Source organism: Protopterus annectens, chromosome 10.part0 (assembly GCF_019279795.1).
Source record: "Protopterus annectens isolate FY-2018-M chromosome 10.part0, PAN1.0, whole genome shotgun sequence".
Classification (NCBI taxonomy): domain Eukaryota; kingdom Metazoa; phylum Chordata; order Ceratodontiformes; family Protopteridae; genus Protopterus; species Protopterus annectens.
This window is the reverse complement of record NC_056744.1, coordinates 109664569-109680806: the sequence shown is the minus strand read 5'-3', so window position 1 is coordinate 109680806 and position 16238 is coordinate 109664569. Positions and strand designations below refer to the sequence as shown.

Genomic DNA, 16238 nt, shown 5'->3' with positions numbered 1-16238 from the left:
GGGTCGAAGTGTGGAACCATACGAGGGGCAGAAACATGTGGTGTACCACAAGAGTGAGAAGAAGTGTGGAACCAATACAACTGAAGGGCAGAAACATCAAGAAGTACAACTGATGAAGGGAAACTTAAATGTGAGTCACAAAGACAAAACTACAAAAATAATTCCAGGTGCTGCACACTAAAGGACAAAGTAATATATGAGACCACTTTTTAAAACAGCTCTGTAACTCAGCTATTTGTTTGGTCAAACCAAATCTTTTCAGAGGTGGTAAAACATCAGCATGACCCTCCTCCCTGTATGGCTTCTCAACTGCTATTCCGTTTTAGAAACCACATACATCCTGGTAATTTTTACACTGAAAGGCACAAAGATGTTTAAAGAAACAGCCTCCTATATTACACTGTCAATTTCCAAATAAAAATTATAACTAGACCTTTGACTACAAATGCAGATTTCATAAGGACTGTGCAGTACAATACATGACAGTATTTTTACCTTATATTTAACAGCATTTTGTTTTCCACAACTACAGAGGTTTAATTACATTAGAAAGCATAATGACTGACTTTCTGAAAATATTTTACACCAGAACTTTTATTACAAAAATTGTCGGCAGTCATTATAATGAAGTAGCATTTTAATCTGTCTTAAAATCTAAAATTGGTAGCACTTTGGGGTAGTCAGGCTAGTGGTAGATGAACTTGCATATTATTAGGAAGCGACAGATGCTCAGTATACAGACAGGGGTCAGATACATGTTCTTCTAGCACTACACCTTAAGACAAAATCATCTCATCAGTCTTCAACAAGTCCTTTTTATTTCTTCTGTACATTATTTCATCCTAAGTCCTGATAACAAAAGATCCCGGGCATAGATCTCCAATGTACAGATTTTTGCAGACTATCCAGATCTTTACCACAAATTTGTTATCTGTTCCTTATAAAAATTTTATTTTTTTTGACAAATCACTGAGATGATATAAGGAATGAAGTCACTAAATAATGACATGCATTTGAGTTTCAGACTTCATATCTTTCAAACAATGCATGCTAACACAAATCCTGTTACTCTAGCAGCTTTCTAAGTATATAAGAGCAATAATTAAAATGTGTCCATATTTTTGGGCCTTTGTATCCCCATTATGGCAGGCTTTGCCCAGATTTCTTGCACCAAGAGGTTGAGAGGTATGATCTTGGCTAGTCAAGCATCACTAACTTGCTTGCAAGCTGCTGGGACAACCCTTGCTAAATTCTTAAAGCCTCTCCTTCCTCCAACCTTAAAAAGATCTTCACTATCTGTCATAGTAATGTTTTTTGCCTGCACTGACTCTGTTTTGGCCAACTGTGTCATGTTTTTTGGACTTAAGAAAACTGCAGATCCAGGAAGCTTAGGGTTTAGTCTCCAGCCCATACGTAGCAGAGCTGATGCCAGTCCGTGACGTGTAATGAAGTATTTCAGTAAAGCACAGTAACATTTGTTGCTGCTACTTTGTGCTTCCTTTATTAAGTGATTAATAGTCTGAGCAGGTATTTCAGGTTAGTCATTAGAATGTGTCTGACTGAGACTGCAACTTGTGAGCCCTCTTTTAGGAGGTCCTTTAAGTATCTTGGACTTAGGTGAGTTTACCTTAAACAACTGCAATATTATTTTTTCTCCCTGCACCTGTTTATAGGGCTTCTCCTCATCCACTTAGTCTACCAAACCTTTTTGCCACCTCCAGATAGTCTCCAATTCACATTTATGGCTAGTGTCAAGACTGAGGCTTTCTGGGGCAGTGTCATACTGTAACCATGGCAGTTTTTCCTGCTTTAAGCCCTATTTCTCTACCTCCACATGGACTCAAGGAAACCAAGGATGTGGGATGCAATGAGACTGCAACATATTATCCATGCCTCGATATTTGACTCAGCCAAAGCCCCCCACTCCCTTGCAGGAAGCACTCCCTTCATGTCACTGGCCTCCAGCAGGGATCAACAAAAGAGGCATACTGAGTGCAAAGCCACCCCTGGATGGGCACACCTAGCGTCCCTTCCTTGCCATTAAGTGCTTGAGCCACTGATGAAACTTGGTTGTAGTCAGGACTTTATTTCTCTATGCCACAGATGAGGCACCATAACCCATTGCAATGTATAGTTGGTTCACTGTGGCATGCTAAGCATAAGCAGCAAGTTGTTTGTACCTTCTGTCAGTATTTCTCAGGATCACAGTCCACCACTGTACCTTGCATGTACCCACAACTATCCCTCATGACTAGGCAGAATGTTTTTAGAATTTCACCATTGTTTTGTACATAGTCTCTTTCAGCAATGGCAGCATTATTTTAACACTACAGAAGTTATCGTGATCAGTCAACAGTTCCCAGTCTTTGCTTTGGTTCTTCTCTACTGCCTAGGTGCTGTTAAGGCATTTCTCCAGCCCTAAGTTGTTGTACTGTCTTGCAGTGATCTGATGACTATCTCTGTTAGTTGTCCTAAACTATTTTGTATGGCTTTTAACCCTCTTGACTTTAGAGATACACTACTATGGCCTCCCTAACTCTTCTTGGTTGTTCTAGGTCACCTTGATTAAATAAAACTGTTTACACCACTACGGCCACGCTCATGTTGTTTTAATGGAATGCCTTTTATGTTGTCCCTGTTTATAATTGTGTTCCAGCACCTCTGTTTTTTTCAATGTTTTGTAATATGTTGTTCTCTCCAAAACAAATCTGCTAATTTGTGTGTGTGTGTGTGTGTGTGTGTGTGTGTGTGTGTGTGTGTGTGTGTGTGTGTGTGTGTGTGTGTGTGTGTGTGTTGAGGGGTAGCTTTTCCTGCATTTAAACATTGCTGTAGAAGTCCTCATCATCCAGTACGAAATAAAATGATTAAAATGCTAAATTTTGTTGGTATGCCTCTTCTGAACCATACATTTTCCTTAATCTAATTTTACTGGTTTGTCTCTGTATTCACAACATTCATTTAATTCACTAAACACTGTAGCTTTGACTCTCTTTAAAATGTCCCAACTGTCTTTTGCATCTCTGCACCTACTGTTGCATACTAACTGTTTGACTCTCAATCATCATTTAAAGAATGCTGTTTTAAAGAAAGCAAGCTTTTTCTTTGTTAAATGGACTATACATTTACTTATTGTGAACCAGACTGATCTCTGGTCACACTGATGGCCACAAGACTAATGCTCACTAATTCATATGAAATTCTGATACTGTCTGTGCACTAGACCCAGGTTTACACTAGTCCTGCCATACACGTTTATTAGCTTAGCACTACTTGCAGCAATTTAGGTTCATAGGTAGGTACTAGGCTATCTGCCCGAAGGCATTTATAAGCCTAGCTGGAATGTGCTGGCTTTCGCCGCCCCCTTAAATTAGTTTCCTGTGCCTCTGTCCAGCAGAGCCACTGAAGTGATCCCTGGGGTAAGCTTCCTGTTTCCCATCCACTTGTCAAGGTTTCTCTTGAAGAGTGTTAGTGAGGAGCTCTGGCTAATATAGATTGGAATCTTGTTCCAGAGCATGGGAAGTCTCTGGGACAGGAATCTATCCCTCCAGCACATCCTATTTATTGTTGTGGTGAGGTTTAGATCCCTAGAGTGTGTGGCTTGAGGGGATATGGTTTTCTTTAGGTGGAGCATGTCCATCAATTCTGGGTTGGACATGGCTTTGTATGTCAGGCAGAGATCACCTCTGAGTAGGCGGTAGGCAACCGAGTGCAGCTGGAGTTTCTTCAGCCGAGCTGCATAGGGCATCTGTTTGAGGCCAGTGATCCTCTTGGTGAAGTACTTCTGTGGTCTTTCCAGCTGTTGCAGGTGTCTTGTAAGGTACATCCCAAATGGGGCACTGTACTCTATGATGGGTCTGATGAGTGATGTGTAGAGGGGGCACAATGACCTCTTTTTATCTGGATGCAAACCCTTTTGTGATTAGGTGGGCCACATAGAAAGATTTTCTAACCACGTTGGCGATGTGATTATCAAAGGAGAGATTACTATCTACTTGGGTTCCCAGATCCCTTATTTCGTCTTCCGTATTTAGGGGGCTACCACCTATGTGGTAATTTGTGGGTACTTTGTTTTTTCCAAAAGGGATGACTATGCACTTTTTGGCATTTAGCTTGAGGCCATGGTTTTGACACCAGGTATCTGTGAAACCCTTTTGGAGGATGTCTGTGTCAGCCAGAGAGTCAATTATAGCCCCTAGTTTGCAGTCGTCTGCTAACTTGGTCAGCCATAGTCCTCCTGTGCTTGCCTGTATCTCTGAGAAGTATATGCCTAACAGGAGGGGTCCTAGGACTGAGCCCTGGAGAATGCCACTTGTAACCAGTTTAGAGTCAGACCTAGCTCCTGCAACTCTTACCATGTGGGATCTGTCTGTGAGCCAGTTGGCACCCATCTTGTGACATATGGGTTTATGTTTAGGCTGGTGAGCTTGCCTATAATACCAGAATGGGGAGTGGTGTCGAAGGCCTTTGCGACATCAAGGTAGGCTGTGTGGACCACTTTTCCCTCATCTATAGCCTTGGTAACTGTCTCAAAGAAGTCCAGCAGGTTTAGGAGGCATGATCTGCCCTTAACAAAGCAGAACTGGGTAGGGTCCAGTGTTTGGAGGTTCCCAAAGTCTCTGTTAATGAGATCCATGATGATGCACTCCATAGCTTTGCAGACCAAGCTAGTCAGGCTTATAGGGCGACAATTCCCAGGGTCTGTTGTGGGTCCACCTTTGTGTAGTGGAATAACCGTTGCTGTGCGCCACTCTAAGGGCACGTAGCCTTTGGAGAGGCTGAGTTTGAACAGTGTGTTTAGGTGAGGGGTTAGTTCATCTTTGAGCTCATGTAGGACACAGCCTGGGACACCATCCAGTACTATTGATGCTGTGTTTTTGGCTTTGGAGAGGGCTGTTTTAACCTGATTGTCTGTGATTTTAGGGGCACTACATTCTTCTGGTATAGTTATGGGCCCTTTTGGGGGTGAGGGGGGGGGGTGAAGTTTGCACTGAACCTGTCTGCCAAGATGTTGGCGGTATCGGTCGGTTCAATGTATTTTCTGCCATTCTGCACTAACTCTGAGCAGATCTGGGAATTGCCACGTAGATTCTTGACATAGCTAAAGAATACCTTGTGGTTATCTTTGGAGTCCTTGGCAATTTTTCTTTCGAAGCTAGCCTTGGATGATTTATGGGGGATCGTAGTTTCTTGCTGATACTGATCAGGGATATCTTTCCCCACTTGGGATTTTACCCTTTTCTGTACTAGTTTCCTCCTTCTATTGTATAGCTTGTTTATGGCAGGGGTCCACCAGACTGGATTCCTTTTCTTGGAGGAGTGAGTCTTGGTTTGCTTGTAATAGCACGATCCATGCATTCTTGTAGGTGCCTGCAGAGTGCATTAGTAAAGGATTTTGCAGCTTGGGCAGCGTTATCCTTTAGTATGAGGGATTTGAAACTTTCCACCTCGGTCTTAAGTAACATGAAGTTTGCTTTTGAAAAATTTTTCACAGTGGTTTCTTTGACCGGGGGTGTGGGTGGAATGTGGATATCCAAAGTGATTAGTTTATGGACAGATCTAACCAGAGAGGGAGACCGGTCACCCATGTTGGTGAAGACCAGGTCCAATATGTTGCCACCTCTGGTGGGGGTGTTGACCAGTTGATCCAGGGCGTTTGAGTTTATAAATTCTAGGAAATGTTGGGCAAGGGAGTTAGTACTTGAGTAGTTCTCCCAGTTAATGTTTGGGTAATTCAAATCACCCAATATCAGGGTGTTTGGTAGAACCTTTATGTTTCCCAGTGTTTCCAGAAATGTAGAATGGGGGTCCTGGGACATGGTGGGTGATCTGTAGCAAGCTACAATTTGAATTGCAGTTCTGCCCATTGTTAGTTGCACGTGGATGATCTCTGAAGCATCGTGCTGTGCCACTAACCTGGAGGTGTGGGTATCCTTGATTAATATGGATACGCCCCCGCCTTTTGTATTTTGGCCCAGGTTTTGTGGCCAAAATGTATGGTATGAATTGTAGCCTGGTAGTACTGGGGTGCTCTCTGCACCCTTAAACCAGCTTTCTGTTACTGCACATACATCAATTTTCTCCATACTGAGGAGTGCCTCGAGTGCATGCATTTTGAGGTTTAGACTTCTGGCACTGAGTAGCATTACCCTCAGTTTTTTGTTACTTGTGCTATTTACGGTGGTGGGTTTGTCTTTTGAACCTTGCCTAAAAAAGGCACTATGGGGGTGGGAAGTGCCTTGGCCAGTATTCGAAAGCCTAAGAGTGACAGGTGCAAGTCGTCTCTAGTGAAGCAGCGTGGCTTGTTGAGCATGTCATCCCAGGCTGACAGACACTGGAATCCTTTGAATGACACCAGAAGCTTAGCCAATTGTTGAAATTGATAATTTTTTCTTTATACTGTTGTATCATTTTGGTGAGGGCAGGATGCTACTCAGGGTCAGGGTCATACCGGCCTGAGCTACATGATCAGTGAACTCCTTCATGTCTCTTTTCATGTAGACCAAGGAGGTATGGCTCAGGTCATTCACACCAACATGGACAAGGACAGAGTCGTATTTGTACTTGTTCTGAAGTGATCTGATTGCTTGTGTTACGTAGCAGATCCTGGCCTGAAATGTTGCATTAAAATAAGGGCTTTTTATAACAAAAGGCTGTAGTCCTTGAATAGTAGCAATGTATGTTTGCCATTTATGACCACAGTGACACTCACAACTGCTCTTCTGACCTTTTTGTTGACCAATCTGCTACCCTTTTGCTGTCAGGATGGGGACCAGTACCTGACTTTTTAAGAGTATTGCCTGCACCTCCTAGAAGACTTGGGGGTGGAGACTGACTGTAATATCAAATTTGATACCCACATCTCTCTTACCATAAAGAAAGTTCACAAAAATTGGGTGTTTTATACAGAAATAAACAATTTCTCACAAAAAACTCTAAGGCCACAATTGCACGAACATACCTCATCTCAACACATCTCCACTCCTCATCAATCTAGAAAGTCAGACACAGCAAAACTGGATTCCTGCTACAACAAAATTGCCAGGTTTGCCACCAGTTCCCCTTACAGGTCACATCACTGCATAGCCCTTAAACAGTTCCACTGGCTAGAACTTCTTCAGCTACTCATTTACAATGAAATTACACTAGCCCATAAGATTCTATGCAACCCTGAGAAAACCCCAGCACTACAAAATCTACTACATCCCTACACCAGTAATAGGGTTCTGCACTCCAGTAATAAACTCCTCCTTGATGCAACAAAAGCCAGTAATACAGCTGAAACATTCTGTCAATGTATTGTAATGTTTCTTTACATTCTCTCATCAAATACTAGTGCAGGTAGCACTGCTCCCTGTTGCGTAAACATACAATATACATGTAATGCCTCTAGCTGACTCCCTGACTCATGTTACATAGGAACTGTTCTACATCTCTCTAATGCTTGTAAAATATGTACTGTTCTACACCTCTCTAACACTTGACAAGTATGCACTGTTCTTAATTTTCTCATGTATCTGTGCCATGATACTTTTTCCTGAGTTGTAAATCACATATATTAGCATTGGTATATTATTCATACATAACCATCAATGTTAGGTATGTCTATCTTTTATTGTGCTATGTAATGTTTTATAAATGTGGAGCTTTTCTCCCTGGGCCCTCCACTGAAGAAGGACTTGTGTCCAATCAGATACAGTTGCTGAGAGAACAGAAGGCACTACAGGTCAGTTTCTGTGTCAAATTCTCTATGAATGGCTTTTCAGGCAGGCCACACGGTATGTTAACCTCTGCTCTTAAGTTATATGGATTTGTGGTACTTAAATACCTGCCCTTTCATCACGTGGCTTTGCGGTCCTTTAACTTCTGCCCTTAAGTCATGTGGATTTGTGAAAGAAGGATTAATACCTGTGCCTCTTTTTTCAAAGTAGTACAATTATAGAAATTATTTGTTATGAAAAGATAAGATTCCTTTATTGTCATTGCACAAGTACAATGAAATTTGTAGTAATTATCCTAAGATGCATTCACATTTAATGAACATGAATACATAAGAGAATACAATACAATATGATATCAAACAATGCAATGTAATGCAGTAAACAATGAAGTTATTGCACTGTGGTATATTGCACATGAAAGGAATAAAGTAAGGTGCACAGGAATGTAAACATAACCTTATAGTGCAAATAGCTATCATCTCTCTTAAAGAATATTTTCTAACTTCCCCAACTTGCCACTGTATATTATGGAAAAGTCTTTATAATGTGCCTGATTTGATTTGATGTAATACAAAGCAACAGAAACCACTAAAATTGTACAAATATAAGCCTTCACTCTGAGAACAAGGTGAAAACAAGTGATTTCTACCAGCTGTTGATTGGGACTGCACTGCAACAAGTAACACTGCAGTAGAAATGTCCCACTTTGGGCCTCTGAAATTTTCGTAGCTCTGTGTGCACAGCCTACAGATTCCTGTCTTGGCAACACTGCATGCCAAACAACCTGCCTAATCCTGTAGGTGTCACCTGTCTGCACTTGTACTGGTAATTTCCCTTCCTTCTGCACATGTACACGTCAGCACACACATGCACACACACACAAAGACAGACTTGCAGGGGCAGGCAGACACATAAGTTAATGGAGGCACGCAGTGATACCCATATTTGGAAGGGGTGGGCTGGTGACACACTGCATCCCTACTCCATTCAAGCAATAAAAACAAAAAAAATGTCATTATGATGTTACTCACCAGCGTTCTGATAGGGGCAACTGTAGCTGTGGTTTGGGAAGCTTCAACTGTTGTTCCTTGATGGCATAGTTAAGGACCTGCCTGTCAGAGTACTGGTGGTATGGCTGGTTACCAAACTCAAACAGCTCCCAAATAGTGACCCCTAAGGACCTGTTAACAAGAAGAAAATAAATAAAACTATAACATCAGGTACATTCCTACTCACAATTTGAAAGCTCAGTAAACATTATCAGAAGGTTTACAATTTTTTAAATTATTTATTTTATTTTGTTCACTTCAGCTCTGCTGCACAGATAATACCACACATGCCCATTTCTACCCCTCAGTCCACTGCTCTTACATACATCTCTGGGCTCTGGATATCTCCTCTAGCACAAAAGAGGTGTTGGCTCCTCTGTCCCAGTCTTTATAGCGTTCCTCTTCCTACTCATATGAGGTGTTGAGTAGAAGATTACACAACTAGCCAGCCATCTTGCCACCCTCAGAGATTCCATCGTTATGATTTCTCTCCAGAGACACAGTTAGACATGCACTGGTGCTATGACATGCTGTACTGGATCTGAAAGGATATACAGTGTCCACAGTCCATCTTGTACACATTCACTGATTGGCTGTTAGCCTCTCTTCAACTTCTATGGATGAATGCTTCTTGGAACTGCTTTGTCTCCCCATCTTCTTCAGCTCACACACACACACACACACACACACACACACACACACACACACACACACACACACACACACACACACACGGGACAGCTGTCCACAAATGGCCCAGTTTGGCCTAGCCGACTGGCAACCATCATTCGGTCTCAGTAGCAGAAATGTTACCTCCTCACCATCCAGCAGGTGCACTTTGTCAAGCATGATGTAAAACTTTCACACTTTTCATTCATGCAAGCAGAGTGCAATGTCAGTGACATAGAACAGCTTGAATTGTTCTATCCTCACCTAAAAATTCAGAAACTGTGTTGTCCTTTAAGGACCTGCTTAATTTCATTCTTGGTACAGATAATGTTTTGTTGGTCCTGAACTGGCTGCATTTCATTTTTTGATGGACATCTGAATTAGACCTGTATATATTTGTTTTCAGCTGAACTTAATACACTGTAATACTTTTCATGAAGGAACATTTTTTTCCTTCTTTACTTTGTTTCAGTGTTGAGATTTATATAAAAAACATCAAGTACCACTCAGTAAGAGTAGTGTACATAACAAAGGACATAGACTGCATACTGCACATTGTTTGCATTCCAAACACACACACACACACACACACACACACACACACACACACACACACACACACACACACACACACACACACACACACACACACACACACAAACAAAATGAATATGAACCAAATGTTATACCTTAGAAACTTTAATCAGCAAAAATATATATATATATTTTAATTTCTCCTGTAAAACCTTCCCATGACTTTATACAAACCAAAGTGGAAAGCCATGAAAATGAAGTCTACAGCCTTTCCATCCAGCAGAATTACAGCGGACAACATATGAAGCCTCATTAGCCAGTTCAGTCCTGAAGTGGTAGTCTGCTAGTCTTCGTAACAAGTTCCTTATGTCCATCCCACATTGGCAGCAGCTAAGATATTATACACATGCTATGCACTAGGGATTCACATCTCTGAGCATGTCCTCAGGATATCATGGCCAGCTGAAATGTATTTAGTAACAGTATCTGACACCTTTGACCAATGTTACCCAGCTCATGGGTCTAGGACATTTCTAAAGGCATAATGTGTAAGAACAATGACACACAGTTTGTAGAAACAGATCTATTCTTCTGAGCAATGAGGCAAGTTCTCCAAATTCCTGTACTACCTACTTGGTCACTCGGCTATCAACAGTCTGCATATGGCATGGATCACCACAACACATTTGTTAGGACAAAGATACCAGCAAGTAAAGGAGAGCTATGCTGTCCTACAAAGTGCAGACTGCGAACAAACAGTTCATGACTAACTGAATGGGAGGGAACATCTGCACTCACAATCCTCTTGGAAAGTACACCAAGGTCAGACCTGCTGAACTTCCTGTCACGTGTATCCTCAAGAAGACGGATTAAGCTAGCTGATGCATGCATTTTCACTTTTGTTTTCTTTTCTCTCTGGCATGGCGCTGTCTTTTTCCCGTTCAAATCCCACAAAGCTGACACAGCTCATTGTTTTTGAAGAAAAGCACACATACATGCTTTCAACAGTAAGCAAAGTTAACCCTCTGTAAAACAAATGGCAGCTGTTTAAGAAAGTCAGTATCAGATTTTATAATTTTTTTTGTCATTTCTGTTTTCCTGGGCAAACATTTTTTTTTTATTTGATTTATTGATAAGACACTGTTTTATATAAGACTCAGCTAAAGTGAATTGCAGAACAAGGAGGACAAAAAACTGATGTTTTTAAAACTACACCAGAACGAGTTCATATAATGACAGGTATTTAATACATTGCTGATGATGCAAGGCAAATGACAGACAAATGAAATAAAGAACATAACCCTAAAATAACAATGAAACATAATAAAGCCACTTAATTAATGGCAATTAAAGACTACTTTAATTAACAGTGTGTTGTTACCTGGCTCAGGGAATTACTTACACAAGGTCGATTAGCATCTGGTAACTCAAACAACTGAATTAGTAAGTAATCTCAACTCTGTACAATGTTAAAAAAGCTAAAAGGGAAAATGAAAAGGGATGTAAAGCATAGTGCCTGAAAATTACACAGTGCCAACGCACATGGGCACTAAAAAATATCTTCCTCTGCCTACCATATATTACTGGACTTTGTCTGGTTCACAACCAGAAGGTTGCCATGCACGTCATCAACAAGTTCAGGTGCGATCCAGCGCAGAGCGACCCACAGCTGGTCAGCAGTTATGAAGTAATCATCCTGCCAAGACAAAAGAATCACATCAGTAAAATGGGCAACTAGAAAATGTGTTTAAAGGCTAATCACATAGATTTCTACTGTGTCTTAACGTTAAGCATACGCCATCTGTAACAGAATAACACATGTTTATTAACTACAACAGTCACAAATCACAAATATGTATTCTGGGCTGTCATGAAATATCTTCCACCTACTGACACCCCCCTCCCATCCCTCCTCCAGCTCAGTTATGGGAAAGTTAACAGCTGTGTTGTTTCCTCCAGCCGGGTGTGGTCATTTCCCCTTCCCTCAAAAATCTGGGAACCTAGCTTCTGCAGGGATCACTGAAAAATGTTGATCCACACTGTGCATTTGTCTGGAGACAATACAGCTCTTCAGTTCAGAGGAAAGTTTTGAAAAAAAAACAGCTAAGCATAAAATAAATCAGTTTGCACAGCCAATGACAAAATTACCACTGTAAGACCTCAGTTTTAAAAATAAGATGTACTACCAAATGGGTTATTGTTCCCAAACGCAGACTTTGTCCTTGGTACAGACTTTTACCGTTTGAACTCATGTCAAGTAAGTCATGACCATCACAACAATTATCATGGTCTGCAGGTATATATCCATTCTCCCATGAAATTCTGCAGAATCACCATCAGTGTCATGATAAAAGAAATCCATTTACTCTGACTACAGATCTTTCAGAATACAGAAGAATAAAAAAGGAGAGAGCAATAAGAGACCGCACAGTTCATCCACCTTATCCAGAGCCCTCATTCCTAAATAAAAAATGCTATTTGCCTCTCCTACCCTGCTATTGCCCTAGTGTATCTGCTGCTGCCCTAGTGTATCTGCTGCTCCCCTAGTGTATCATCATTTCCTCCTGCAGGTTTTTCTGCATGTGGCTATGCAGTCATCATTGCAGACAGCTTACAGCTCTTTATAAGGGATCATTTTCCTTGCTTACAAATGCCCAGCCTTTCCCCTTAAAATCCACACATAAACACACATAGACATTTAACAGTTTTAGGTCAAAAGGATAAACTTTCTGTGGTATACAAGCCTATATTTTTACTTGGTGGTTCAGCTTGGTTTAATCTTATCACAAGGCAGTTCACTGGCTCTGCAGCTACTCTGGTCACTCTCCTGTAGTCAGTCCAGCCACCGATGCATGTGTTGACCACAAACAGATGCATTTTTCTAGAATGATCTAGAGCAATGCATTTTCCAAATATGTTGAACAGTATTGATGGTGCCTAGAATGAACTGCTAGGGGATCTCAAACCAGACCTCATTATCCATTACCATCAGCCTTCAGCACTTCTCATAGATTCAAGCTATCAATTAAGAACCATAACATGCATAGCAGGAAGATACTCAGTTTCTCACTGCACACCTTATACATTTAGGCAATTTATAGTTGGTACACAAAGAAGGGGCTGCTTGTTAACAGGTGTTTCCAAGGATAAATAAAGAAATGAAAACCACATGATACTGAGTGAGAGAAAGAGCGATAGAGAGGGGACATCATGGAAGACATAAGGGAATATGATGGTCCCTGGGCATAACCAAACTGTTATATGTTTGAGAAACAGGTGTGAGAAATTTACATCAAGAACAGAGCATGTTATTGGAGCACTAACAGGTTTTTTTCCACATGATCAGCCCATTAGCTCCCCCTTCTTGTACTCAGTTGATCATTCTTTCCTCCATCAGGGCGATAGTCCTCTAGTCCTTGGCTTCTAGGTCAAGGAGAGTGTCAGGTGTTAGGGAGCAGGCCAGTCTGCAGATTTTGTGAATTGTCTCATCCCCACCCCCTTAAGCAGCCTATGAGTTCTGCTATAGTTGCCTCTCTAGCTGTATGCATTCTTTTGCAAGTGCGCAATCTCCTGACCACACAGCCCACCACTTTCAGCATGAGGTACTAGGCTCTTCATACTGTGACACTAGACAGGTAGGTGTTACCAATGCAGTGAGTCAAGATGCCTCCCTAAGTTAACTATCCTTCCATGTTCTTTGTTCAACAATATTGTATGTTTAAAAGATTCATTCATAACTTGTCCTTTCACCTTATCACTGCCTACAAACACAAAATGGGCAGCACTGTGCACCAGTGTGTGTTTATATAAAGCACTTCGGATATGCTTGCATTTTATATCACTAATATACAAAGCTATCCTCTGTTTTAAAGCACATGAGATTTTCCCTATATAAAAAGCTTCACACTGGCATACCGCCATGTAAATAACCCATGCATTTGTACATTTGATCAAATAACGAATATCATAAACTTTTCTGGTATTAACCAAAGTGAAGGATTGAGTTTTTGAAATTAACTTACAATATTTGCAATGACCATAATATATACTACCCACCCCTATATGTTGTAATTTCATAGATGGATAGTTTCCTTTTTTGAATGAAGAAAAATATTGTCCCAAGGATTTACCCTTATTGTAACCAAAACTGCATTTCTCATCTACTAGTGTAGCAAAAATGGGTCTGATTGTAATACATGCCAATATTTGGAAATTACTGTTTTGATCCTGAAAGTATTACTACCAAACGTGGTAATAAATCTCAATTTACCCTTGTTGGATCTCTGTTGGCTATGAAAATCATATAGAAAACTGGTCCTACTATAAGCCTTGGACTGTGAATATGCCTTATTAACAACTGGCTCACGATAACCTCTGTTTAAAAACTGTGATTTCAAACACGAGGCCTGCCTTTCATACTCTTGGTCACCAGAACAAATTCTCCTTATTCTCTGGAACTGGGTTTTGGGTATGTTATTAATAATATGGCTGGGATGATAGCTGCTGGCATGTAATACTAAATTTTTTGAAAAAGGCTTCCTATAGAGACTAGTAATCACAGTCCCATCTATGGCCTTGGTAACATTTACATCTAAAAAATCAGTGGCAAATAGTTCTATTTTTCCACAGAAATAAATGCCATACTTGTTGCTATTTAAGTAAGTCACAAAAGCTTGCCAAACAGGTGTCTCTCCCTGCCAAACCACCCAACAATCATTCAAGTATCTGCGCCACATTAACTGGGATGAAAAATTATTGTCTTGATTTTAGATATACTGAACTTCAAAATAACCCATAAAGAGGTTGGCATAAATGGGGGCAAATGTAGCCCCCATAGCCATCCCCTTTACCTGCAGATACCATTCATTGTTGAAAGTGAAAGCATTATGTTCTAATACCAATTGTAGCATAGAGGACAAAAATAATATTTCAGGTTCCCTGAATGAACCAGACTGTTGCATCCAATACCGAACAGCCATAACACCCCCTCATGGGGGATACTAGTATATAATGATTGCACATCCAAAGTGCCCAGATATGCATCATTGGAAACCTATAAATCATTCATCAGTTGCAAACATTGTTTGGCATCCTTGACCCTGGCCCTTACCAAATAAAGAAGAGGTTTAAGTTTAAACTCCAAATATTCAGACAACGGCTCAATCAAAGATCCCCTTCCCACCACTATCGGGCATCCCGGAGGATTTAAGAGGGATTTATGTATCTTATGGACCAAATAAAAATATTGAGAAACAGGTTGTTCCACAAACAATTGGGAAAACAATGTTCCCGATAAAATACCTTGATCCCTAGCTCGCGTGAAAAAGACATCTTTTTAGTGTTGGAGTGATTTTTGGTGGTATATACATATATATATATATATATATATATATATATATATATACACACACACACACACACACACACACACACATACAGATATATATAAACAATACGTATATATAAAATAGATTCACATAAATACAGACACACAAAAAAAAAAATATATATATATATATATATATATATATATATATATATATATATATATACACACACACAGACACACACACACACACACACACACACACACACACACACATATATAGATAGGTTTACTGAAATTAAATGAAACACCCAAACATCAATGTTTATAAAGTCAACAACAAAATATCGACGTACTACTATGCATGTGCTGATTGACAATCATGGCACATGCAAAACGTTACAATAAAAAATATATTAAAACATTGCTTTTTTGCAGGGGGAAATCCCCCTGCACCCTCCACACCTCCTGTTAATTATATATACTAAATCTCAGATCAGAAAATCTTGGGGAGAGGGCATATTTCCCTACCCTGAGAATTGTGCAGTCTTGCACACCAGTCGACCATCTGTTGAGCTGACCAAATATTGTTGGCAAAACAGATATAAACCAAAGGTAAAGTCAACTAATTTCAGTTGAGCTATATATATTTTTATACCTAAATCAGAAATTTTAAGACATCTTTCTGCGATTCGCCTACAGGTTTGTATTCTTTTAAATACTAAGATTGTTTTACCATGTTTTACGTCTAAAGAAGGGTTCATCCTGAAAGTGCTAACATCAACAATAAAGAATATCGTTTTTAGCCTGGTGATCTGTGGAACTTTTCTTGTTTTTTGGTGTGTTTTTGGAGCTGCAGACCTTTGGTTTCCTTCACTTCTGGACTTTTGCTTTTGTTTGCTGTTTTTACAAGTGAAGGTACACATGGCTAATTTTATAGAA

The 16238-nt window shown here is 40.3% G+C and overlaps 1 protein-coding gene across 2 annotated transcripts in view; it reads right to left on the bottom strand.

The window, feature by feature from the left end:
• The window catches only part of AATK (apoptosis associated tyrosine kinase), a 2480061-nt gene that overhangs the window by 220538 nt on the left and 2243285 nt on the right, over positions 1-16238 (bottom strand). For both annotated transcript variants that reach the window (XM_044085080.1, XM_044085081.1), the window contains 2 exons: positions 11545-11666; positions 8750-8899 (listed from right to left, as the gene is read on the bottom strand). In XM_044085080.1, coding sequence (XP_043941015.1) covers positions 8750-8899; positions 11545-11666 — 272 coding nt within the window. The remainder of the gene's footprint in view (positions 1-8749; positions 8900-11544; positions 11667-16238) is intronic.